At 38.7% G+C, this 24,891-nt stretch overlaps 1 protein-coding gene across 1 annotated transcript; it reads left to right on the top strand.

Annotated features, from left to right (window-relative positions):
* Positions 1-2,099: 2,099 nt before the first annotated feature.
* Positions 2,100-24,891, top strand: LOC121517097 (protein-glutamine gamma-glutamyltransferase 2-like). Its single transcript, XM_041798621.1, has 15 exons — positions 2,100-2,139; positions 4,873-5,067; positions 8,224-8,460; positions 12,859-12,977; positions 13,074-13,202; positions 13,313-13,490; positions 14,741-14,876; positions 15,073-15,176; positions 16,433-16,672; positions 17,148-17,186; positions 19,745-19,762; positions 21,537-21,764; positions 21,881-22,041; positions 23,464-23,603; positions 24,615-24,891. Exons 1-15 carry the CDS (start codon positions 2,100-2,102, stop codon positions 24,766-24,768), a joined length of 2,118 nt encoding a protein of 705 aa, XP_041654555.1. The 3' UTR covers positions 24,769-24,891.

Genomic DNA, 24,891 nt, shown 5'->3' with positions numbered 1-24,891 from the left:
AGCAACATCATAAGTTTAAAAGTTTGCTTCATACACTATATTGCCAAAAGTATTCACTCACCCATCCAAATAATTAAAATCATGTGTTCCAATCACTTCCATGGTCACAGGTGTATAAAATCAAGCACCTAGGCATGCAGACTGTTTGTACAAACATTTGTAAAAGAATGGTTCGCTCTCAGGAGCTCAGTGAATTCCAGCGTGTTACTGTGATAGGATGCCACCTGTGCAACAAGTCCAGTGGTGAAATTTCCTCGCTCCTAAATTTTCCACAGTCAACTGTCAGTGGTATTATAACAAAGTGAAAGCGATTGGGAACGACAACAACTCAGCCACAAAGTGGTGGACCACGTAAAATGATGGAGCAGGTCAGCGGATGCTGAGGCGCATAGTGCCTGACTTGACTTTTTGCAGAGTCAATCACTACAGACCTCCAAACCTTATGTGGCCTTCAGATTAGCTCAAGAACAGTGCATAGAGAGCTTCATGGAATGGGTTCTCATGGCCGAGCAGCTGCATCCAAGCCATACATCACCAAGTGCAATGCAATGCGTCGAATGCAATGGTGTAAAGCACACCACCACTGGACTCTAGAGCAGTGGAGACGCGTTCTCTGGAGTGACAAATCGTGCTTCTCCATCTGGCAGTCTGATGGACGAGTTTGGGTTTGGCGGTTGCCAGGAGAACTATACTTGTCTGCATTGTGCCATGTAAAGTTTGGCGGAGGGGGGATTATGGTGTGGGGTTGTTTTTCAGAATGGGATGTCACTTAAGTTCGTATGCGAGTCAAGGCAGGTGAGCCAATACTTTTGGCAATGTAGTGTTCCCAAGAGGAGGTTGCAACATTTAAACTGTCATTAAAGTCATTGTTGGCACTATATCAGCTGGTGTGACAGCTAAATGCTAATAGAACATAAACTTAATTGCGAATTAAACTGTACTTTTAATTTTCTCTTTTTTAGTGTATTTATCACCAGCTGCTGCCAGAGTTGGAGTAAACACAGATGAAATTCTGCTGGAGTAAAACGGACGGTGGACGGTCACGGCTGCAGCTCGTTAGGTGTCCCAGCTGCAGATAATCCTTGACTATCAAGATCTCCACACCTGGTGATGAACTTTCAGACACCTGTGTACTCAAGCTTCTTATCAGGTAACCTGGTTACTCTTTAACCTTTGAATCCTGTCATTTTTCTGAGAGTTTTCTTGCCTTGTCTAACTCCATTTTGTCCCCTTTTTTTTGCAGTGTCTCCATCTCTCTGTGAGTGATTCTACCAACCACCAGCAGGTAGTAGAATTATCTATTAAGAAAAAAATACAGCTATGTATGAAGAGGAACATCAGTCTATTTAGAGTAAAATACAACACTACATAAGTGTTACCCAGTTCTATTTGGAGAAGAAATTTTTCCATAATGAGTGGAGAAAATTTCTATAAGAGATAAAACCAGCTCTGAAAGGATTAAATACAACACTGTATTATGTAAAAAAAAACAGCTCTATAATGAATAAACTATGGTCTGTATTACTCTGTATTGAATACAACTGCTGTAGTTATTTTTATTTTGTTCATCCTGGAGTACATCATCATCATCATTTAGAGTAAAATTAAAATACTCTGAAACATTACTCTGCAAGCAGAGTGAATTTTACTTCATATAGACTGGGACCAAATGTTAGATTTTTCAGAGTAAAATTTTATTTGAGTAAAATTTAATCAGGTAAATTTACTGTGAACAGAGAACAGAACTGTGTGCATGACAGACATTCTGCAACATTATATTGATTTATGTTTACCTCAGTCAGAAAAGGGTGAAATGCCCTCTCCAGGTTGGGAATGAGATCCTGCCCCAAGTGGAGGAGTTCAAGTATCTCAGGGTCTTGTTCACACGTGAGGGAAGAATGGAGCGGAAGATCGACAGGTGGATTAGGGCGGCGTCGGCAGTGATACGGTCTCTGCATCAGTCTGTCGTGGTGACGAAAGAGCTGAGTCATAAGGCGAAGCTCTCGATTTACCGGTCGATCTACATTTAAACCCTCATCCATGGTCACGAGCTGTGAGTAGTGATCGAAACAACAAGATCGCGGATACAGGTGCCCAAAATGAGTTTCCTCCACAGGATGTCTGGGCTCTCCCTTAAAGGTAGGATGAGAAGCTCAGCCATCTGGGAGGGACTCGGAGTAAAGCCGCTTCTCCTCCGCGTTGAGAGAAACCAGATGAGGTGGCTCGGGCATCTGGTCCGGATGCTTGCTTGACACCTCCCTGGTGAGGTGTTCCGGGCAGGTCCCACTGGAAGGAGGCCCCAGGGAAGACCCAGGACACGCTAGAGAGACTATGTTTCTCAGCTGGCCTGGGAACGCCTTGGGATCTCCCAGGAAGAGCTGGATGAAGTGGCCGGGGAGAGGGAAGTCTGGGCTTCCCTGCTTAGGCTGCTGTCCCCGCGATCCGAGCTCAGATAAGCGGAAGAAGATGGAAGGATAGGTTTACCCTTGGAGTTAGAGTGTGTAGACCTAATGCCCTCCCATCTCCCTTCCTTTCCTCTGTCCTCCTTCCTCTTCTGTGTGCCAGTCGGGCTGGATGGTGCTGGGCTGTGAGCACAGGCCCCACTTGTGGATGTTAGGCCCTCATGGAGATGTTACCACCCTCATGGAGTCTGACAGTTTGAGCAGAAACATGCACATTAGTGGCCTACTGGACGTCATTTTGTAGGGCTCTGGCATTTCTCCTCCTATTTCCCCTTGCACAAAAGAGCAAATAGCGGTCCTGCTGCTGGGTTGTTGCACTCCTACAGCCCCCTCCACATCTCCTGGTGTACTGGCCAGTCTCCTGTTATCTCCTCCAGTGTGCTGGGAAACACAGCAAACCTTCTTGCCATGGCATGCATGAATGTGCTATCCTTTATGAGCTGCACTACTTGAGCAACTTCTGTGGGTTGCAGATACCGTCTCATGCTACCACTAGTGGTGAGGGCACTGGGAAAATGCAAAAGTAATCAAAAATCTGCCAGAAAGGATGAGGATAGGGAGATGGTCTGGGGACACCACCTTCAGAACTATTTCTTTACAGGTGTTGTCTTGCTTATTGCCTCTCCTTTCCACCTGTTGTCTGTCCCATTAGTACAACAGCAGGTGAAACTGATTCAATCACTGCTGCTTCCTAACTGGACAGGCTGATATCCCAGGAGTGTGATTGATTTGGATTGGCATTGTGATGGTTATGTGTACCCTTTATTTTTTTCAGCAGTGTTTATTTCGACATGTGTGTTTCTAATTACTTAAAAATGTTAATTAGTACCTTTTTATTTAAACATGCAGGCATAATTTCTTTTCTCTCTGGGAAAAAGCTTTAAGAAAAGGAATAGAATAATTAAAACTTTTGAAATAAGCTAAAAAAAAAAGGCAAATGAATCACTACAAGAAATCTGATATTAACTCAGTACATGCTATACTATGAGTTTAAGGGTGGGGGGTTTGTTTGTGTATTAAGTTTTTGCAAATGCAGCTGTTCATTCAATTCCAACAAATAATTTTTAGACACTGTCAAGCATTTGTTGATGGCACAGCCAACTGTATTGACAGACGATGATCCCTGGAAGTGTTCCTGAGCCTGTTCAGTGTTTTTCCCAGTCATAACCATGCCTGTTTTTAATGCAGTGCCGCTTTAGGGCCTGAAGATCACAAGCATTCAGTATTGACCTTCAGTCTTGTCTCTTGCCCACAGAGATTTCCTCCGATTCTCTGAATCTTTTGATGATGTTGAATACTGTAGATCAGTGGTTTCAAACCTTTTTTCACACCTAAGATCAAGCCACAATCTCAAGGCACACCATATCCTTACAAAAGTAGATGGTTAAAACACGTCACATTAATGCAATTTTAGTAATAATGTTTGATTGTACCGGTTAAATTCCTCACTCAGCTCTCCCCTGAGGGTTTCTCATTCCTTTTTAAAACAATGCTGCTAATACATGACCTCATTCAGGTTTGTCATACAATAAAGAACCAGTATGACGCAGAATAAAAGAGTACATGAGATATTTCTTAGTGGAAAGGTGGTGCCTGCTTTTCATTCCTTCATTTGCTTGTGACTACTCGTGTCAGATCATGGAATTCATGCAACAGACAAAAAACATCTGTGGTGAGTTCACAATGAAAAATATACTCCATATGGAGCTTTTTCTTTCTTAAGGATTGTCGTAACCTCTTTGTCAGTTAGGTCAAAATGGAGTTAAAGCTAGTCTAAAGTTATTTGTTTAATTTTCTTACCAGTAAATTATTTTTTTCACTGTAGATGAATAAAGTTCTCAGACTTTTCGTAAATTAGATATCTAATGATTTCCAGATAAAAACTCAGCACTTATGAAGTAGATTTTGAAGTTAAATTTATGGCCTAACATAAGTTCTTTTCTCTAATGATGACAAAAATGTATGTTTTGAAAGCATAAAGTTGTGTTTAAACTGTTTTATTTTTCATTAGTTAAGTCTTTAAGATGCCCATAAAACTATAATGACATGACACTGTATGTGTGTAATATGAGCAAAGTAATTAAAGGTATATGATTGGTCGTAGGGTCTTTCAACCAGGTGAAAAAAGAAAACAAAGTAATGGTTAGGGCTTATGGTATTTGGTTTTGTATTTAAACAACCAAATTATCTGTTTTTACATTTTTAAATGCGTTATTGACCAGAAATCTTCTGATTATTCTGACACATGCTGGATTAGAATTTATAGCCAGTTTCTTTGACATAATCTGCAAAACTTCATGGTAATTTCTGACGACTCCATTTCTTTTAAAGATAGTTGCAATTTCCCCTGCAATTATAAACACATTATTCTGTAATTAATACTTTCGTAACTCACCATTTGTTTTTCCAGGCACTGATAAGGGCCACTGCCAACTGAAGCTGGTCAACTATGAGGCTGATGAAAACCACATTTCCCATGAGACTCAGGGGCTCAGCAGAAAACACCTGGTGGTACGGCGAGGGAAACCGTTCAAAATTACGCTCAAGTTTGGTGGTCAGTCGTGGCATCCTGAATTTCATCATCTGATCCTGGAGGTTCGGATAGGTAAGAGAAACAGGGTCATGACCACTCACAGTAAGAGCAAGACTGTATGGTAACTACAAAGAAACATACCATTACAGTTAGTGATGCAAGACAGAACATGACAAGTGAAGGACAACACACTTTTTAAATGTATTTATTGAAGGGATAGCCCCTTGAGATGAATCATCTCGTTTTCAAAGGGGGTCCCGCCACTTGCAATGCATACAGACGGCGGAGACAATGGAAACTTGACAAGACAGAGACGAACAGGGACTCATAACATTGAGGTATTTTAAGTTTGAAGATGTTGAAGGGCTATGTGTTTGTGTATGTGGGTGTTTGTGTGTGCATATATATATATATATATATATATATATATATATATATATATATATATATATACAAACATTTGAAGTGGATCAGAACTTTTCGTCAAAGTTTTCCTAAAAACAAAATGTGTTTTTCAATATTCATGCATAACATACGAGTCTGTCATTAGTCAGTGTTTTTCATTGATGAAATTTCATCCTTCATGGCTTTTGATGATCTCCAGACATAATTATTTGCCAATAGGTAGCTGACTTGTCACAGAGTCAAACAGTGGTGACCTTAATTGAGAACTGGTCACTATTTAATGCTCCGAAAGCTTCACTTGAGGTCGGAAAGCACTGAGAATACCGTGTAAAGTGAGACTGCAGGATGCTGACCTTAACAGGGCCATCAGTTCAGTAACTCCCAGACCCAGAGGGAGGGAGTCTGCTCACATGGGACATTTTGTCTCTTCATTAATCCACCATTTAAGGGTACGGGGGGGTACCAGGAGAAATTAGGAGAGACAAGGAAGGACTGAGGACAGAATTGTCTGTTTTTACCAACACATATTTCCCCTGAAGAAACTGTAGGAAATGTTTCAGGGCAAGGAGCACAGCCCAAAGCTCTAAAATGTTTATGTGGGCTTGAGCCAGTCTAGGGCACCAAGTGCTGGTCACTGCTCTGCCCATTAGCATTGCTCCCCAACCTGACAGGGAAGCGTCCGTTGTCATGGTAACCCTGGATGACACCACCCCTAGCAGGACACCCGCCCTCAGAGTTATCACGGTCCTCCAGGGACAAAGAGCCACTAAACATGCCAAGCAGATGCAGGCACAGTCTGAACGGCATAGTTTTCTCCAAACGGAAAAGGGCGAGTCACTGTGTGAGACGTTAACCTCCCTTCTGTAAGAGTGACCGATAAGAGAAGGAATTCAGATTCAGACCCAGATATTCTGCACATTGCACTGGCTCCACTAGGCCCATTGCCCAGTTTATTTTGAAACCAAGATCCCCGAGGTGACTCATCAATGTAGCGGCATATCAGGTAGTCGTCTATGTACGAAATATGCTGATGCCGCTGTTAAAAATCACTCTCTGTCAAAACTGGATTTTTGTCCCACAAATGTCATGTTGATATGAAATATTAAAGTTGTTAATTGTTGTTGTCTTTTTACAAATGACAGTGGGTTCAAGTCATCTTAAGCTTGAGTTACATCAAAAAACATAGGGCGATTTTTTTTGTTCACCATGAAACAGGAAGTTTCTTTTTAACAATCGTAAAGCTATGAATCTTGGCAGATCATTTTTGAATCAGAATAGGAGAATTGATAGCAATTTTTAAAAATTCTGCAAAACCCAAGGAGTTCTAATTGGATTAAGCCCTCAGAGGGGGGTCATGTGATCCAACTTTAAGTAATTTTACAGTTTATAGAGAGCTGAGAAAAACAGAACTTTTTTTGGACTTGAACTAAACTCAGAAAAAAATTGTGCTGGCTTTCCCGTAATGCAAGTCACTGTATCTTAAACATACAGGGTAGAACGAGCTGGGTGAGCAGTGTTTCTGTACGTTATTTATAATATCCTCAGAGCACTGTTTTGAAACAATTCACTCTGCTAAAATTCATTCCTCTATGAGTGTTTTAAGACTCTGAAAAAACTACTTTCTGTTCCATGGCAAATGAAAAATCTGTTAAGGCCTGGACCCAGAAAGCAGGAGACTACTAAATGCCATCTAGTGCCTCACTGGAGACACAAAAACACACAATACTAAGGAACCCCTGCAGGTGGTGGCTGCTGGAGGCTGGCTGACTGCCGTACTGAAGAGCAGAGCACAAAAATAAAATATGATCAGAATGGATGGCGTGGTAACAAACACATGAGAAACCTTTCACCTGAAAATCTTTCCTGGCACTACTGAATGAGTTATCTGGCAGAGTAGAGGCTGAACAGGTGAGTAATTGGTGAGTGACATCACCCTGCAAGGCTCAGCCAGAAAATAGGTCAGCCATGCCCCCAAGCCACAGCCGGCGCCACTGGGAAGAAACAGGAGATTAACCAAAGCACGACAGAAAACTTTCCAGACCTAAACAAAATAAATTCACAGTTAAATTAGACCATAAATAAATCACCATGGCTACAATTTTTCACATGACTTCAGCTTAAGCTGACTTGAACCCACCGGTAGTTGTACAACAAACAAAAGGATGACAAAAATGTTCTTGTTACATTTTTAGGAAGTTATTACAATTTTTAAAAGCTGTTGATTTTAAACTTCTTACAAACATAATAAATTCCTGCAAATGTTATAGTTATTACATGTGTAGGAAATTTGTCATCATGTTTACAGTTGGCAACTGCCTTTACATGTATGGGAAATGTATTGCTTTTTTGGGTTTATTACTCTTAAAAACTGCAAATTTGTATAATGTTTATGGTTTATTACATTTGCTGGCAGTTATTTAGGTGTAACAGGCCTCAATACATCTTTGTAGTTCTCTCATGTGATTCAGTGTGCTAGAAACACAAAACTTGTCAGTTTAACCGGAAATTTATTTCATATATAAACCTAATCTGCCAGATGATGGCACTGTAATTAAGAAAAGGAAAAACACTTTTGAAAGGCCATGCCCCTCATACTGCAAGCCAGAATAACTTGAAATGGCATGGCAGCATAACAAAAGGGCAAACGCATGGTGAATCAGACAAAGGTCAAAGCCTGGGAATTTAGGTCAGCTAAGCAACTTGACAATGATGTGAAACTAACACATACACAACCTGGGAATGAGAGAGGAGCTGACTCTTTACTTTGGAATTGTGTTTTTAAGGCCGATTAGTCACAGCTTGCTCTTTTCTTTTGTTACACAGGTGATTTGTCTGAGAGGATGAGGGTCCAGTTTCCTGAGGAGTGGTCTGAGCCTTGTAGATGGTCTGCCAAAATTGACCAACATGGCATACATCCACATTCAGTGACCATCAACATCTGCTCTCCTGTTATGTCCGCAGTAGCTCTTTACAACCTCTATCTCCACATAGAAACCAGACAGAGTAGAAAGAGCTACGTAGTGGGGTCCTTTATCCTGCTCTGCAACCCTTGGCACACAGGTACGAAGAAATACTCATTTAATCATTCAATATCATTGAAATTCTGTTCAATTATTTAAACAATTTTTAACTATTTCCCATCGATCATTTTCCTTTGATGGCCTTGTGCTCAGGAGAAGACAAAATGCTGAAGTAGGGATATTATCAGTCAGATATCAGTATCAGCAGATATCAAAATATCTGCCGATATTTACATCTGATATTTACCTGTGTATTTCAGCATGTATCAACTGTAAAGTTTGTCCACATATTTACTAATAAATTAGTGGAGTTTTAGAATGAACCAACAGTTGAGGTCTTTTTCTTTATTTAGCCTCATTCTTCAAACTTTAAAGTGTTTTTGAGGACTAAAGTTTGTTTCCTTGGTCATCCTCAAACCTTTAAGTGTCCAAAAGGACTGAAATTTCTTGTCCGAAAAGCATATTTAAATACTGGTATTGATACCGGCTAAAATGAGTCTGTAAATATCAGCATATCGGCATATCAGCTATCGGCAAAAATCCAATATCATGCATCCCTACTATTTGTGACAATTAGCAACAGATTTTTCAAATGAAACCATGAAAGGTCATTGAACGACTGTGCTCTGGACATTGAGATATACAGGTGGAGTAAAACCTAGAAAAACATGAAAAAGTTATTTTTCTTGCTGTGATTTATTTCAAAATGTTGAACTTCCATAAATTCTAGATCTCGCACAAAGTAAGAACAAAGTTCTCTAAGCACCTATGCCTCAGATGTGTGCACCTGCAGCTTCCTCTGCAGAGCAGGGATCTGCATTGGTGTCTTGGTCACTTTATAATGTAGTTGTTCTCTCCCGCTTATTTAGTCATGCAGTTATTATAGCTTAGTGACGTCATAATGCTGCTATTTTATTTTGGTCATTTTATAACGTAGCTGCTAAAGCTTGGTAGCTCATAATGCTGCTGATGAATTTTGGTTACTCTTATTTAACTGTCACATTTTAGGCACTAGTTAATGTTGCTAATGTGTATTGGTCATGACTTATCTCTTGCCTTTCTGTATGTCTATATTGCTGCTACTGTATCTTAATTATTTTATGATAATTCTCTGCATTTTATTTATCTCATAAAATAGGGTTTATTTATGGGTTTATTTGATCTAGTGTGTTAAGCCTTAGCCTTTAATATAAATATGTGAAAATTTTAGACTACTTCCATACCCTTATACAATGTGTACGCAATAGGACTTATTTATCGTCCTCTATAATGATCAACAGTGTATTTTATGTACTATGTCTTGTCAGCTGGGGTCTCGTCAGGTGTCTGCCCTTGTTTTTGGCACTTTAATGTGTGTTTTGTGTCAGTTTTATGTGGGACAACAGATGGAAATTTGCGACTTGCTAAATCTGGTGCAACCATGTTTTCATTCACTTTGTATGAATGATTACTGTCGTTGCACACTGTCCCTTGATAAATAAAATAAACTAAACTTAAATAAAATTAAAGTATTTAAAGAATTCAAATGTTTGACTGAAATCACAGGAAAATTAACTCTCAAAAACCACTCAAAAACTTCTCAGGAAGTTTTTGAGTGGTTTTCTAATTTTGTGCTTTGTTTTACCTCAATATATGGCCTAAAAGGAAACGTTAAACTCATAAGGTGTCAACTTTTGATCCATTAAACTCCTGAAAATTATCAGCGCAACCTAACTGTCCTATATTGTTTTATGTGATATAAACAGTGTGGTTTGCAAGGAAGTGGCTGAACCATGCTTTAGTTTAATCATAAATTTGCTACACTCTAAAATAATTTGTATTACCTTGTAATTTGGTCAGAAATACTATGAAACTGAAAAGTAGGTGCCCAAAATTCTCCATTAGGGGCCTTTTTTAAGTGTTGAACTTGGCAGTGTAAAAGCCAAAAACAACATATTTTGACATGGTTCACTGAGGAACACGCTCAGTCGAAGCCAGTTTTTTTTCCTCGTCAGAAGAAACGCATGTCCAAACATATCTGTGGTGATGTCTACAATGCCAAGAAATTTTGGAGTGCTGACTTCCGAGTCTGCGGTTTTTCTGCAGAATTGGACTTTTTAAGGACTGCCCCGGGCAAATGTTTGAGTCCAGGGTTGATTTGCCCGGGGCGGTACTGGATGTCAAGAGAATGAATGAGCTCAATATCATTATAAATGATTTTGTCAATGCACAAATCCAACTAAATTAACAAAGCTGATAAACAGATTAACATAAAATATGACACACACAGCCCTGAGCTGCCGACACACACACAGCAGCACATCGTATCCTATCTGTGCCTTCCTGCCCTGCTCTCCTTACAACTTATGCAGGGATGGAAGAAGCAAAGATGTCCAAAACCACAAGCTAGCTTGCAAATACAACAAAGAAACTGCCTGGTAAGTGGGCAAAACATGGAAAAAATTACACAAAGTAATAGAAAAATGAATCGGTATTTTAAGGTACTATGGTGGAAATTAATGAATTGTATGCAAATTGGGGGAAAAACAGTTCATTTTGCCATTCAGCTGGGAGGAAGAGAAAAATGTGGCTCTTTTAAACAATAATCCCCCAGAAAACCTCAAAAAAGGGAAATAATGACCTCAGAAATGAGCCGTTGCAAGTCACATCAATCAGGTTGTTTCCCACACTTGTACAGAAGGCTTGTGTCTGAATGCAAGAAAGAAGATGTAAGATAAAAATCAAGGATTAGTGAGAAAAGGGACAAAACATGTTCTGAAGTTGACTTCACACTTTTGTTTGACTGCAGTAGCTTAAAGTGGATATTTGTGTAGGCTGACGTCTCAACTAACATTGAGTACCATATCTTGATTTTTGTATACTCCATCAGACACACTAAAATGTGTTTAATTTTTATTTTATCAATTTAAAATGAATGTCAAGTTTTCATTTATCTAATACTGGGTAATTAATAATGGAATGCATTATTTCCACTTATTTTTAGTTTATTTTTTCACTTATCTGAACTATCTTATCTATGATATTCATGATTTTCTAACTTTATCTTTAAGATGAACCACGAAGAAAAACGATGAAATGAATGCATGCTCTGATTAAAATATACTTTTTTAGTAGTTCACACCTCTAGGTTTGCATTGTGGCTCTTGCAGGTTTTTTCAGCAGTTTGGCTCTTTGGTTGAGCAGGGTTGAAAATTCAAAGGATTTTTAGAAAATCCTCGTTTAATCATAAAACTTAGAAAAGTAAAGAGTAAAAATAATTAGATAAAAAGTAAGGATTGTGGGAAAATAAATTAATATGGGTTTTCATTCATATTTTCAATTTTGCATGTCACAATTACAATTTAAATTTATGATATTGACTTTTTATTTCAAGTTCTGGTATTTTGGATTCACAATTTTACATTTTAAGACATATTTTGACCTTTTAAATTTTATTATTTCAGATTTTATCTTACAGTTTGACCGTTTCAACTCGTAAATTTAACTTTTAATCCTATATATGACCTTTTAGACTCACAGTTTAAAATTGTATCTCATATTTGGCCCTTTTGAAGTCATGATTTTGAATTTAAAATATATTTTGACCTTAAAACTCATGATTTCTACTTTCTATCTCCTATATTTACCTTTTAAAAACATTAATTTGACCTCCAACTTTGTGTTTTAACCTTTTGAACTAATTAATTTGACATTTTAGCTCAGACTTTGAGCCTTCATACTTAGCATTTTGACTTTTTTAAAATCATTTATCATCAATGCTAAGTTTGGGATTTTCCCCTCATTATTCATTACTGGTGAAAATGAGGTTGAAGGTTTATGTTTAAATGTGGACCCTCAGGTTAGACCTAGATTTAGGATCCGGCCCCTGCTGTGACTAAGTTTGACCCCCCGTCATACAAGCTGAACAATTATGAAAAATGTGGAATCCCAACTATTTAGACTCAAATTGCAAATTTAATATGATTTGTTATATTGAAACAAATGATCCATGCTTTGCCACTCATTTTTAATAATAACCATTTACAAAAACAAGAAGTAGGAAATATTTTTGTTTAATTGCTGCTAAAGCAAGAGTTAACTAGAAAAGCACTCGGAGAGCGCAGACCTCCACTATTAGCCCTATCTCCCAATAGTACAGAATCCTTTAAAAAATTCCTGGATCCAGACGGATCACTCCCAAAATCTAATCAGTTCTTCCTTATGCCATTTCTGACATTTTCTGAAAATTTCATCCAAATCCTTCCAGAACTTCTTGAGTTATGTTGATAACAAATAAACTAACTAACTAACAAACAAACCCTGCCGATCACATAACCTCCTTGGCGGAGGTAAAATGGTATTAAAGGTGACATTATAACAGCATTTGAGCTTCCCAACCTGAGCCTGATATTAGAACAAAATGTCTGCCATTTAAACAAACTGAAATGTTTTTTTTTAGATGACCCTGTGTACATGCCAAATGATGCCAAAATAGAAGAATACATGAAGAGTGACTATGGGTGGTTGTTCATGGGAACAGCTCTAAACATCAACAGCAGACCTTGGTCATTTGGTCAGGTGTGTTATATTCATCAAACATCATGATTTTATCATTTAAAATCACAACATTTTGCAAGCAATATAAAAGACCTTCACTGTGGGTCTTTTTTGCAGTATGAGCCTGGAGTCCTGGAAGCATGTCTACAGCTGCTGCAGGTCAGTCCACAGCACCTGAGGGACAAAAACAAGGACTACTCTCTCCGAGCAGACCCGGTCTACCTCAGCAGGGTGATCTGTGCAATGGTGAGAGACAAATGCTTTATGTATCTAAAACAAATATGCTCAATCATGCATTATATCATGTAAGATACAGTATGATCCTGAAAAGGTCACTAGTGTCTGCTATTGCGCAGGTGAACTGTAATGACGACCTGGGGATTCTGGAGGGAAAGTGGCAGGGCAGCTATAAGGATGGTGTCAAGCCTACAGATTGGAGCGGCAGCGCAAACATCCTCCACCAGTGGATGTCTTCAAACTATAGTCCTGTACGTTACGGACAGTGCTGGGTCTTTGCTTCAGTCCTCTGCACAGGTACTTTGTTTAACTCTAGAGCGTATATGACTAAATTATGCATGGGAGAACTAACCTGACACGCCAGATGGATTTGTTTCACACATCCATCTGGAAAACCTCCCATGGATGGTGTTTGGGAAAGGGCAAAGGCTTTGAAAAAAATAAATAAATAAAACTCAGTGGGTGATTGGATGAATTCTTCTGTCTGTCACATCTTTACGGGCCAATCAGAGCAACAAAACATGTGACGATTAGACTCTTGCTGAATCCAGTCAGGAGAAGGGCAAAAACATTGTTTCCTTAAAGAAAACAACTCAGTTCTGTTCTTTGTTCTTCTTTTAATAAAGAAATGTCATCAAGTTCTGATAAAACTCACACAATAGCAGCATCCACGCTAATCACTTCCGCCGTAATTGCAACGGCCTCTTGTCGCTGCTTGCTTACGTCACGACTCTGCACCCGAAAGTACTGCCTCTTACTTTTCAAACGACGCTGACTGGTCTGGTCACTCCCTTGCAGGGCCCAATCTGTTCAGATAGGAGCTTTGCAAGATGGGTTCGCCAGTGAGAAACAGAAACTGGTGAATCCATCTGCTTTGCAAGGTTTGGGGAAACTTTTAGAGATTTTTTAGATATCAGTATATTAGCAAATTTAACCTACTACTTAGAGCACAATGTATTTACAGTCTATTCAAACATTTTTGTGGTTGTAGTTTCTTACAATACTGATGGAATTAGATAAGCCATTGTGCATTTTATACAAGTTAAAGCATTTAAAACTGTGTTACTTGATAAAGTGCAATATGAGATCATCCCCCTATTGTTTAAATGGTGTGAAGTCAGAGACATGAGCAACCCAGTGTAGTGTAAAACTTCTGATCTTTATATTTTTTATGCTAGATGTTTAAAGCGAGAGCACTTGAGTGAGAAAGCTTACCTAAAAATGCATTCATTATACAGAGAAGAAAAGCCTATACAATAATTAGATAGAAAGTATTAGAGGTTAGGAGGGTCTTAGACTTAATTTAAGGTGTTAGCATTAGGAATGAAAGAGTAACGTTAATTATTGTTTCATTTAATCAGCTGCTGGTGTGGAAGCTTGCATGGACTTGCTACAGGTTCAAAAACTAAATATTTTGTGGGAATTATTTTTGCACAAAAATATCACGTCAGTGCACAAGGACCTTTCGGCTGAATATTTAAATCTTAATACAAACACACATAATTTAAAAACCATGTTCTGTCTGGTCTTCATAACTGTGTTTTCAGTGATGAGAGCCCTGGGCATTCCCTCCAGGGTGGTGACGGTATTTAATGCGGCCCATGATGGAGATCGCAGCTTGTCTATTAAAGAATATTACTCAACTACAGGGGAAAAGCTCAACGTCTCAAAGGACAGTGTTTGGTAGGTTTCCATATCGTCAAAACATAAAGACAGCAGTTCAGCTGTCAGGTTAATGGTTGTATTGCAATGAATATATTTAAATGAACATGTTTTATTTTCCATCCCTCTTGAATGTCATTGATTTCAGAAAACACTCATTAGTTAATAGTTTTTGATAAATGTGTGCAGTCTCATGTGTATGTTTGTCTTCTTTCAGGAACTTCCATGTATGGGTGGAGTCCTGGATGAGACGACCAGACCTCAGTTCCGAGTTCGATGGCTGGCAGGTCGTGGACCCGACTCCACAGGAGAAGAGTGCAGGTTGGTCACTGCAACAAGCTGGCTTTACAGGGGACACATTATGCAAAATACACTTTTTCAGAATTTTCTAACAAAAATATACACCCCTGGCCTGTCCATAAGTCCCTCAAGTATCAGAAAAATCCCCCCACCTACCCTTTTTCCCACCCCCAGGTTCAACTGGCCCAACCCAATTGGAAGAAAGTTCCGCCCTCCTCTGCTGATCCTCCTCTCAGCTGCCAGCTGAGAGGAGGATGAAAGAGGGGCGGAGTCAGATAGCTCATAAACATTTAAAGCCACAGACACAGAAACGGCATGTTCTGAGCAGGTCTGAAACAGAGGGGTTATTTTTTTTAGGCATGCAAAAATCCAATACTGGAGTGTTTTGTCAGCAACAGACTTCACAGGCATGTTTTGGGGACCTCTGAAACCAATATAAACTTGACTTAGAAGTCGCCACCTGGATTTAACGAAGCAAATAGGTAGGAGCCTCCTATTGGATAATTACTGCATGGGCGATTATCTTTCAGCTGGCAACAAGTTATTTAACCTGTTTTTTAAAATGTTGAGGGGGTTTCTTCCATTTTTACACTGACCCTCTTGTCTAACTCTGGCTCAAACTCTGCATTTTAACAGCTCTTCAAAACAAATGTTCATGCATTATAAAAGTCTGCCACATCTTTAATTTTCTACAATATGCACTCATTGATACGGTTACAAGAATAGTAGCACGGGAGCTGGCTGCCTTTTTTTTATCGCTGGAGCTCCACCCATGCAGGAAGCACAGACATGCAGGGAAGATTCAGGGTGTTTCAAGCTTTATTGACGTATAGCTAAGCCCCACCAACTAACTACAAAAAATATTGTAATGCAGCCTGAGTTAACGTTAATGGTTTTTGGTTGGATGGGCATTCACTACAGTTTAAAGGAACCCTACATTATGAGACAAGGTCATCTTATTGGATAGATATTTATATCTCATTAGTATTTTGGACAAAAAACTCACCAGATATCTGCATTTTGAGAAAATTTGAAGTAGACTCACCAGGAGGCTGGGTAGTGTGAGCAACAGCAGTCCTCTGCCTATATTATTTCTATACATTAGTCATCCATTATTTATATTTAGATTTAATATTTAATTTATATATCTATATCTGTATATATGCATCTGCATGATGTCCCCTTTGTAATCTTTGAGACACTGAAAATGCTAAATAATAAATAATTCACCCAATGCAAGACTTTTAATATAAAATTAAACATGTTGTTCTCTGCAGGGATTTTCTGCTGTGGCCCTTGCCCAGTTGCTGCCGTCCAGCAGCGTTTCCTCAAAATCCCATTTGACACCCCGTTCCTTCACGCCTCAGTTAACGCTGACATAGTACGTCTAATCGTGCGTGATGGACGGGTGGTGGGGAGGAAGGTGGACAGTGAGACAGTGGGACAGCTGATCTACACCAAGAGTGTTGGCTCAGACAGACCAGAGGATCTCACACCTGCTTACAAGGCCAAGAAGAGTAAGAAACTGTGCAGATTGACTTAAAAGGTGTACCATTGTGCCTTTATTGCTGAGATAAATTGAATAAAAAATAGATATTTCATTTTTTATCTTGTGAAAGGTTTAGTAGCTCTGTTTCCGTTGTTATAGCAAAATAAAATAACTGACCTTTATTTAGTTTACTTTGAGATCCAAATAAGTTGACTTACCTTCTATACAAAACTTTTCCAATTTGAACAACAAATGCTGAAACAGACGTCTCGTTGTCAACCGATGCATTAATGATTTAAAGCCATGAATATGTGCAATTTTTCTCAGTCAAACTAGCTGTAATGGATCAGTACATAAATCTACAGTCGTGTTTTATCAGTCATATGTCTATAGAACATTGTGCTGACCAGTCAAAACACTTTAAAATGAAAAGAGTCAGAATGATACAAGTGTGATATACATGTTAATGTAACCTTTTCTACTTATTTTCTGTTGTTTTCCAGATGAGAACTACTTTTCGATGGTGCAGTCGTACAGTAGGGGTAAGTATTTGTGCAGCAAAGCATCTTTGTGTTTCTGTATTCATACAGAAATATATTCAGGTGCATCTCCAAAAATTAGAAAAAGTTCATTTTTTTCTGTGATTTAATTGAAAAAGTGAAACATATTTTCTAGATTCATCTTTACCGAAACATTTTAAGCCCTTTTTTGTTTTAATGATGATTACAGCTGACAGCGCAAAAAAATAAAAAGAAATCCACTCTCTTGAAATATTAGAATATCACAAAACATCAGTTCTGCTTGAAAAGGAAATCAAAACCTCCGTAAAGCTTCTCAGCGGATGAAAGCATGAAGTGCACCAAAATTTCCACTGCTGACAGCATTGACTCTGGTTGATAAAGCACATTGGACCAACAGCAGCAGATGACATGGCTCCCCACAACATTACTGACTGTGGAAGCTGAAACACTGGACTTCTAGCACTGAAGAAATTCTACGTCTCTCTGGCCTTCCTTCAGACTCTTGGGCCTCGATTTGCAATGCAATTCAAAATTTACTTTCATCTGAAAACAGGACTCTGGACTAGGGCTGAACGATTTGCAAAAATCATCTAATTGCAATTATTTTTTTAACCAAATATTGGGATTGTGATTTAATATGCGATTATTCTTGGGTTAATCTTGTGTATTTTTCGACAAATTCAAGCAATAATTAAGACCATGTGTATTGAAAACAATGACAATATTTCTGAAGCAATTAACCCATAGTAACATGAATCTGAATCAGTTTTGTTAAAGCAACAAGCTTTAAGCTATAAAGGAGGCGGCTGGGGTGGGGGGGGTGGGGCCGGCTACCAGCTGATCGGAGCTGGGGTATGACTTTCGTGAAGTAACGCTAGGCTTCATCAGTTTTAGATAGAATGAGCTAATTATTTTTGGCTCGTACTGCAAATGTGATGTCATTTGCTTTCTTTAAGAGCATTATTATTTTTATGTCACTCATTTTGATTAAGAAAAACATACATAAAACACAAAAAGAAGGATTTTTGGATTGTAAAAAAAAATGGACACTTGAATGTTTGCATAATTTGCATAAAATCTCTGCAACAGCAAAAAAATTGTTTTATTTAACTGGTATTTTGACACATTTAAAGTCAAAGAAATATTGCACCTTCTGCAATTTGGAAATTGCAGCAGGCCATATTGTGATTAAATCTAATTTGTGAATAATTTCCCAGCCCTACTCTGGACACCTGATCCGTAGTCCAGTTCTTTATCTCCGTAGTGCAGGTGGGAAGCTTATGACACCTGTGGTACTAAGAACATGACATTTGTGATCCATTTCCTGGACCTGTCTTTGTGGCTCTTTATCCACTGACTAGCCTCAGTCCACTTCTCGTGAAGCTCCTCAAGTTCTTGAATATGCTTTTTTTGACAATCCTCTGAAGACTGAGCTCGTCTCTGTTGCTTGTACCTATTTTCTTACCACACTTCTTCCAGTCAACTTTTCATGAATATGCTCTGATATAGCCTCTGAGAACAGCCTGCCCTTTCAGCACTGACCTACCCTCTTTGTGGAGGGTGTCAACAATTGTCTTCAGGGCAACACTCAAGTCAGTAGTCTTCCCCATGATTGTGGTTGTGTGGACTAAACCAGAATAAGAGAATGAAGACTCAGGAAACCAATTGCAAATTGATCTTTTCAACAATATTCTAATGTTTTGAGACAGTGGATTTTAGATTTTAATGAACCGTAATCATCAAGGTAAAGACAAAAAGTCTTTTAATCTTTCACTTTGTGTGCGATGAATCTAGAATATATGGAAGTTTAACTTTCTGAAGTAAACCACAGGAAAAATGAACTTTCACATAACATTTTTAATTTTTTTGCTCGATGTACAGTGCTTAACAAATTTATTAGACCACCTGTCATATTTGTGCCAAAGACCATCCAGTATCATGAAGTGCTTTAACGCGGACTCTTTCATTTTCAGTGAGCTCTCTACATTTTACCATTTTGAACAGGAATGAGGAATTTCAAACTGAATGCACCCAAATTTGAGCCGGCTCACTGGGCTTCTCTGAGAAGTCAGAAATGAATCAAGCATAACATTCAACCACTAAAACTCATTTTTCTGTTCAGGAATGCAAGTAAATAACTATAATTTGACATATTAATCAAGAAATATTAATGTGCTTTACTATTTTTTCAGTTTTTTTTTGTAAATCAGTAAATTTGAAAATTCATGGATAACAATAATAATTATATTTTAGCATTAAAAATATCATTTTGTTTAAAGAGCTTCTACATATTGGTGTATTAACCATTGCAGAAACATAAAAAATGATTTTGGTAATTACCAATGCTGTTAATTTAGGTTAGCTGTGGCATAAGCCTTACTTTGGTTAGGGTTAGAGTGGTCTAATAAATTTGTTAAGCACTGTACTAGTATATATATAAGTACTAAGTTTCCAATATGTATTTTGGATTTGTCTGTTGCATTTCTATACTTAGTACTAGTTACTTTGAAATACTTTTGATGATGCCCTGCATTTACCACTGGCTCTGTTTTACTGTTTTCTGTCCTTTACTTTTATAGCAATGATGAGCTGTTCAGGTATGTGTTACTGTAATCCCATTACATTTGTCATTGTACATTTGAAACATAGTGTAAGGCTGGCCTTGCACCAGAGGACTTTCTTTAAACTTTTAAAATACTTTAAAAAGATTGAGTTTTTAGTTCAAAGACTGTGGATCATTAACTACATGACTAGAATACGATTCCTTTTGAGATTGTTTCCTATCATGCGTCTGGTTGAAATTCACAAATTTTGGGCAGAGAACAAGATGTAGAAGGAGATCGCATTTGATTTAATAACCCTTATATTCCGATGTTTTTAAATCATTTACATCAAGTAGAAACAAAAGGAAAGTTAACACCAAAGCAACTTTGCATGTTACTGCAACAACCGAGGAACCATCCCGGAAACTCTTCAGAATAAAAGTAAGGTATGACAACCAAGCAGCAACCTCCAGTCCTGAAAAATGAAGGCAATGCAGAAGTGCGTGTGTCCATTTGAGGCTGGTTGCAGGAACACCGGAAGTCGCATACACATAACATGTTAAAAAGCCATTTTTTACACTAGACATAAACTGGTTTACAGCCTGGTTCAGAAAACCAAAAGAGTCTCATAAGCTAATGTCTTCATGGTTTCTCACTGTATGGGGGCTGAATTTTTTGCACCACAATCGTTTTGATTATATTTAGGAAAAACCTCAGTGTGCACCAATTGGCCTGTCTCACTTGATTGACAGATAGCTCTACAGGCAGAAGCTATGTTTCTGTCAACCAGAATTCTAGCTAGCTAGCTGACAGGAAGTCGAGCTTAGTGGGTGGGCCGTGAGGTTGATCCAAAGTTCAGTTAAGACGGCGATATCAATATGGAAGCTGCTGCAGATTGGTGCTCAAGAGCTGTTTGAATCTGCCTATTGTAATCAAACGGCTGATGTCACACAGGCTATGTCCCATTCTTTTTACAGTCCATGATGATAACGTCAGTAGTCTCACCACAAAAACAAATTGATTGAGCTCCTACTTTTAAAAAATCTCAATTAAAGTTACTGTACCTGTCTATTGTGCTCAAGTAAATATACAGTTACTCTGGTTAAAACTTACTTAAATAAATGTAAAATTACTGATTTCATAATGTACTAAAAAAAGTACAAGTACCCCCCAAAAACTCCATCAGTTACACTAATTTGAATAAATATAATTAGTTACTTTCCACCCTGTCAGGTTAACTCTGGATGTCAGTTTAACAAACAGAAAATGTTTGACTCTCGTCAGACAGAAGTTGGTAGTAAATGAGACTTAGGTGGTGTGAAAAATCAGTGTTGATTTGGTAAATCCAAGTATGAGGGCAGCTGCTCATTTTTGTTTAAAAGTTAGTGGTAAATATCAGCATGAAGATGTTGTGTTTTGGTCAGATATGAAATTCAGGTTGACATTAAAGTTTAACACTGGGATGGTGTCAACATCCAACATTAATAGAGGTTAAGATTTTAGTACAATTTTATTTAGGCATAGTTATTCATAATAGAGGGGGGCTGATCATTAAGATAGACGCGCTTTAGCTGTTTGACTGGTGGCTTAAGGTACGGCTAGAGTTTCACCTCTTTGCCCTTTTTCAGACTGAAAAGAATCAGCATTTTCTACATGGTGACTGTCATCATTGGGCCCCATAATGCCTAGAAACCAATGGCTAATTGAGGCTATGTCCATGTCTTATAGGGTCCAAGGTTTTATAGGACTAAAACTGCTGTGTCAGTGTTGTATGGATGCGTCAATAGCACTGTTTTATCTTAAACCTCATCCTCCTCTTCATCTCTAGGAGGACCTTCAGCTCCAGAAGACTCTTCAAGTCTGGAGGTGTCCCTCAACATAGAGGGGGTGCCGTCGGTGGGTGACAGTATCACCTTGACTGTGACGATCAAAAGCCATTTACACGGCCCGCGAGTCCTGATGGAACACGTTAACGCTCAGCTTAAAGAGTTTAACAGCGGCCCACAACAGAGCTTCTGGAAAACGAGCAAAAAAGTGCACATGAAGGCCGGAGAAGGTGAGGAGACATCCACTACACAACCTGAAAAATAAACAGCAAGAATTATTCAAATCTGTTTTTGGAAATTTGCTCTCTCACATTTATTTTTTCTACATCCTACACATTCTCTGCAGATTTGAAGCTTAGCCACGTCATCCCTCCCTCCACGTATGAGGCGTGCCTGGCAGGTGATGACATTGTGAATGTCGCTGTGGTGATAACAGATGAAGAGAGTGATGAAAGAGCCCTGGCTGCACAGGAGTTTAGCTTGAGCTCACCGCAGATAACAATAGAGGTAAAACACCTTTTCCTTTCTTTTTTTCTCCTACCTCCTCTGCCATTGATGCCAGTTGCACATGATTTCATGAATCCTCATGAAAGTGAATGCAGAATAAAAATGGGAGCAGAGAAAGCTTTACACCACTGGTTTTCAGCTGGTCTAGTGTCAGCACTCATCACCTCCTTCTTAATGACTAACCATGACCCAAATTTCATATTTTCTTCTGTTTCTGTCAAATCTTTCTAATAAAACATTGAGCAGTTTAGACTTGAAGGATGTAATGGAATAAAGAGACAAAGACATATCCTTAAAAAGTGCATGTTAGACTTTTAACCACATTGTTTTTTTAGGCACACAGCGGTGTCCCAGTCCTGACCCATTATTCATATAAAAAACAGCGGATGCTTTTTCCACCCAGGGTTCTGGGTGCTCAGAATGCAGGACTACATTGGTTTAATTATAATAAGCAATGCCAGCGCTAAAAATGCCAGCTGTGGACACAGGCCATCACTGCTCCTTAATATCTAATTTCACTTTATTTAACTCACAGACAGCTCAGGGGACAAGTCAGAAGTCATCTGAACCTTGTGTTATCAAACACTTTTTACTGTCCTGTTATTTCCTTTAAGATCCATGACAAATTCCTTGAATTTGGTCAACTTTCTGTTATGAATGTCAGGTCTGAATCCAAACAGGAAGTCAATTACCCTTATTTTAAGACTATAGGAAAATCGAAAACATCAGAAAATCAGTTCTTTGTGCAAAATTACTGGAATCAAAAATGTGATAAAAAGGGGTGCCCGGGTCCGAATACAGCCTGAGGCCCTTTTCCGCATGTCTCTCCCCCACTCTCGTCTCTGTTTCTGAGACTATCCACTGTCCTCCTCTATCTAGTTAAGGCACGAAAAGGCCCAAAAACAAATCTTTAAAATAATAAATAAATAAATAAATAGAAATTAAAAAATGTGATTAAAAGGGTGGGATTAATCATGATTAACTAAGCTCACCCCCATAACACAAACTCCTCCCAATACTCTGTAACACTGTGGCATAACTAGACATTTCCAGGTCAGGGAGAGAACAGGCCTGCTGCTCAGTGCACCAACCTCCACAGCTTACTTCTTATTTAAAGATGAGGACTCTATTCAATAAACACAGCACTTTACACAGTGGCAGTGGCTGAACAGTACATGGATGTTTTGTTTTTTTACTGATGAATAATAATGGGGGAGAAAAGGTGTTAAAAGTGAAAATGCCAGAGTTCTTGCAGCACGACCCATCTTCAGCTTACTTCACCCCGCTATCAGTTCTCTTAATTCTTCTTTATCCACGAGTAAAAGCACTGTATGCTAATGTGCATATCCATTGAACTGGTGTTTAATGAAAGATTAGGGAAGTATTTAATTGCACATATTTAAAGTCTGTTTTATTCCACAGATTGAAGGAGGGGACACCATCAAACCAAAAGAGAAGCAAACAGCCAAGGTTTCCTTCACCAACACGTTTTCCAAGCCTCTGAATGGAGCAGTGCTGACCGTGGAGGGATCTGGTTTGTTGCAGGGCAAACAAGAGGCCAGGTGAGTCTTTTGGCATCTAGATCTCAGGAGGTTAAAATAAATCCTCATAATCATGCTGTACTGCCATGACTCCTCAGATACAACAGGTGTATAAAGGTGAAGGTATAAAGAAGACAATGGCCCAGACACTTGTAGTGTCACCTGTATGCTCTTTTATGTCTGAGCTGGAATAAAAATACAGCTGTGGTTCAGTGAAAAGTGTTGCAGGAATGTGGTTTGAGAACACTGCTGGGTTTGTTTTGGCAGTAACAGGAAGAATATGTTTTTTTGTCACATCCTAATACAGTCAGGGATTAAGCAAACACAATCTCTGAGTAATCCGTTCAATTGCTTAACCATTCCTCATACTAATGTCTTAATAGGTTTTTAAAGATGACCTTAAATGGGCGGACACTAAAACATGTAGGTTTGCAGTACGTCACAGCGCTGGCGACTTTTCAAATGAAGGTAGCCATTACCAAAAAAAAAAAACCTTCTTTATCAACAATTTTATTCTAAGGGGGACAAAGGGTTAAGAATTTGTCTTTATCTTGGATTAAAATGGACTTTTGGAATGTTAGTTTTTGTTATTTAGTTCGTTTTAGTTAACTATGATAACCTTGGAGCAGACAGTGCCTCCCCTGAGATTTTTGAAATGTCCAGAATTTTGCATTAAATGTACTTTACTAAAGCGGACAGTGATAAACTGACAGGCCCAATGATTAAGCCCTTCCTAGATGTCATTTAATAGCATCAGTGCTTATTCTGTCAGCGCTATTTACACCGACATACAAGATCAATCAGTAGCACTAGCCCCCTAGCTAACATTTGCCTCCTGAGCCTGGCTCTGATCAGCTTTGGAGCAGAAATAAAACATTTGTAGCAGGCCCTATCATGACTTAGCTACATTCAGTGGGCCATCACTAAATGAAATTTGTATTTTTGTTCCTTCAAAGTGATGGTAGGCATCAACTGTCTCCAAACAGTTTAAGGGCCAGAGTCTAAAAACAAGTCTCTCTTTTTCTCTCCTAGACTTGCTCTTCTGAAGCCTGGTGAGAAGATAGAGAAGCAGGTGTCCATTGAGGCGTCCTCTCCTGGAACCAAAGTCTTGATGGCCACTTTCTCACACAGCGACTGCCCCAGTGTTGTTTCCAGATGTTTCCACAAAGTGTCCGTCAAGAATTAGTAACACTGAAAAACATTTGTGAACATATCTCAGGAAAAGATTTTCTGTTTTGTTCTGGCTGAAGTGGGTTTTCTGGTGCAACTTCACCAGCTTCCATGGTGCATGGAGGATGAATAAATCTTG

Source organism: Cheilinus undulatus, linkage group 11 (assembly GCF_018320785.1).
Source record: "Cheilinus undulatus linkage group 11, ASM1832078v1, whole genome shotgun sequence".
Classification (NCBI taxonomy): domain Eukaryota; kingdom Metazoa; phylum Chordata; class Actinopteri; order Labriformes; family Labridae; genus Cheilinus; species Cheilinus undulatus.
The sequence above is the reverse complement of the archived record's forward strand: the minus strand, read 5'-3'. Positions and strand labels throughout refer to the sequence as shown.

Bases quoted from the DNA above. Each gene is read 5' to 3' on its own strand.
- LOC121517097 (XM_041798621.1), top strand. From the start codon at position 2,100: ATGAGTTTCCTCCACAGGATGTCTGGGCTCTCCCTTAAAG. The intron at 5,068-8,223 runs GTAAGAGAAACA...TTTGTTACACAG, and splicing joins GATCCTGGAGGTTCGGATAG to GTGATTTGTCTGAGAGGATG. The intron at 13,203-13,312 runs GTGAGAGACAAA...GCTATTGCGCAG, and splicing joins GCAGGGTGATCTGTGCAATG to GTGAACTGTAATGACGACCT.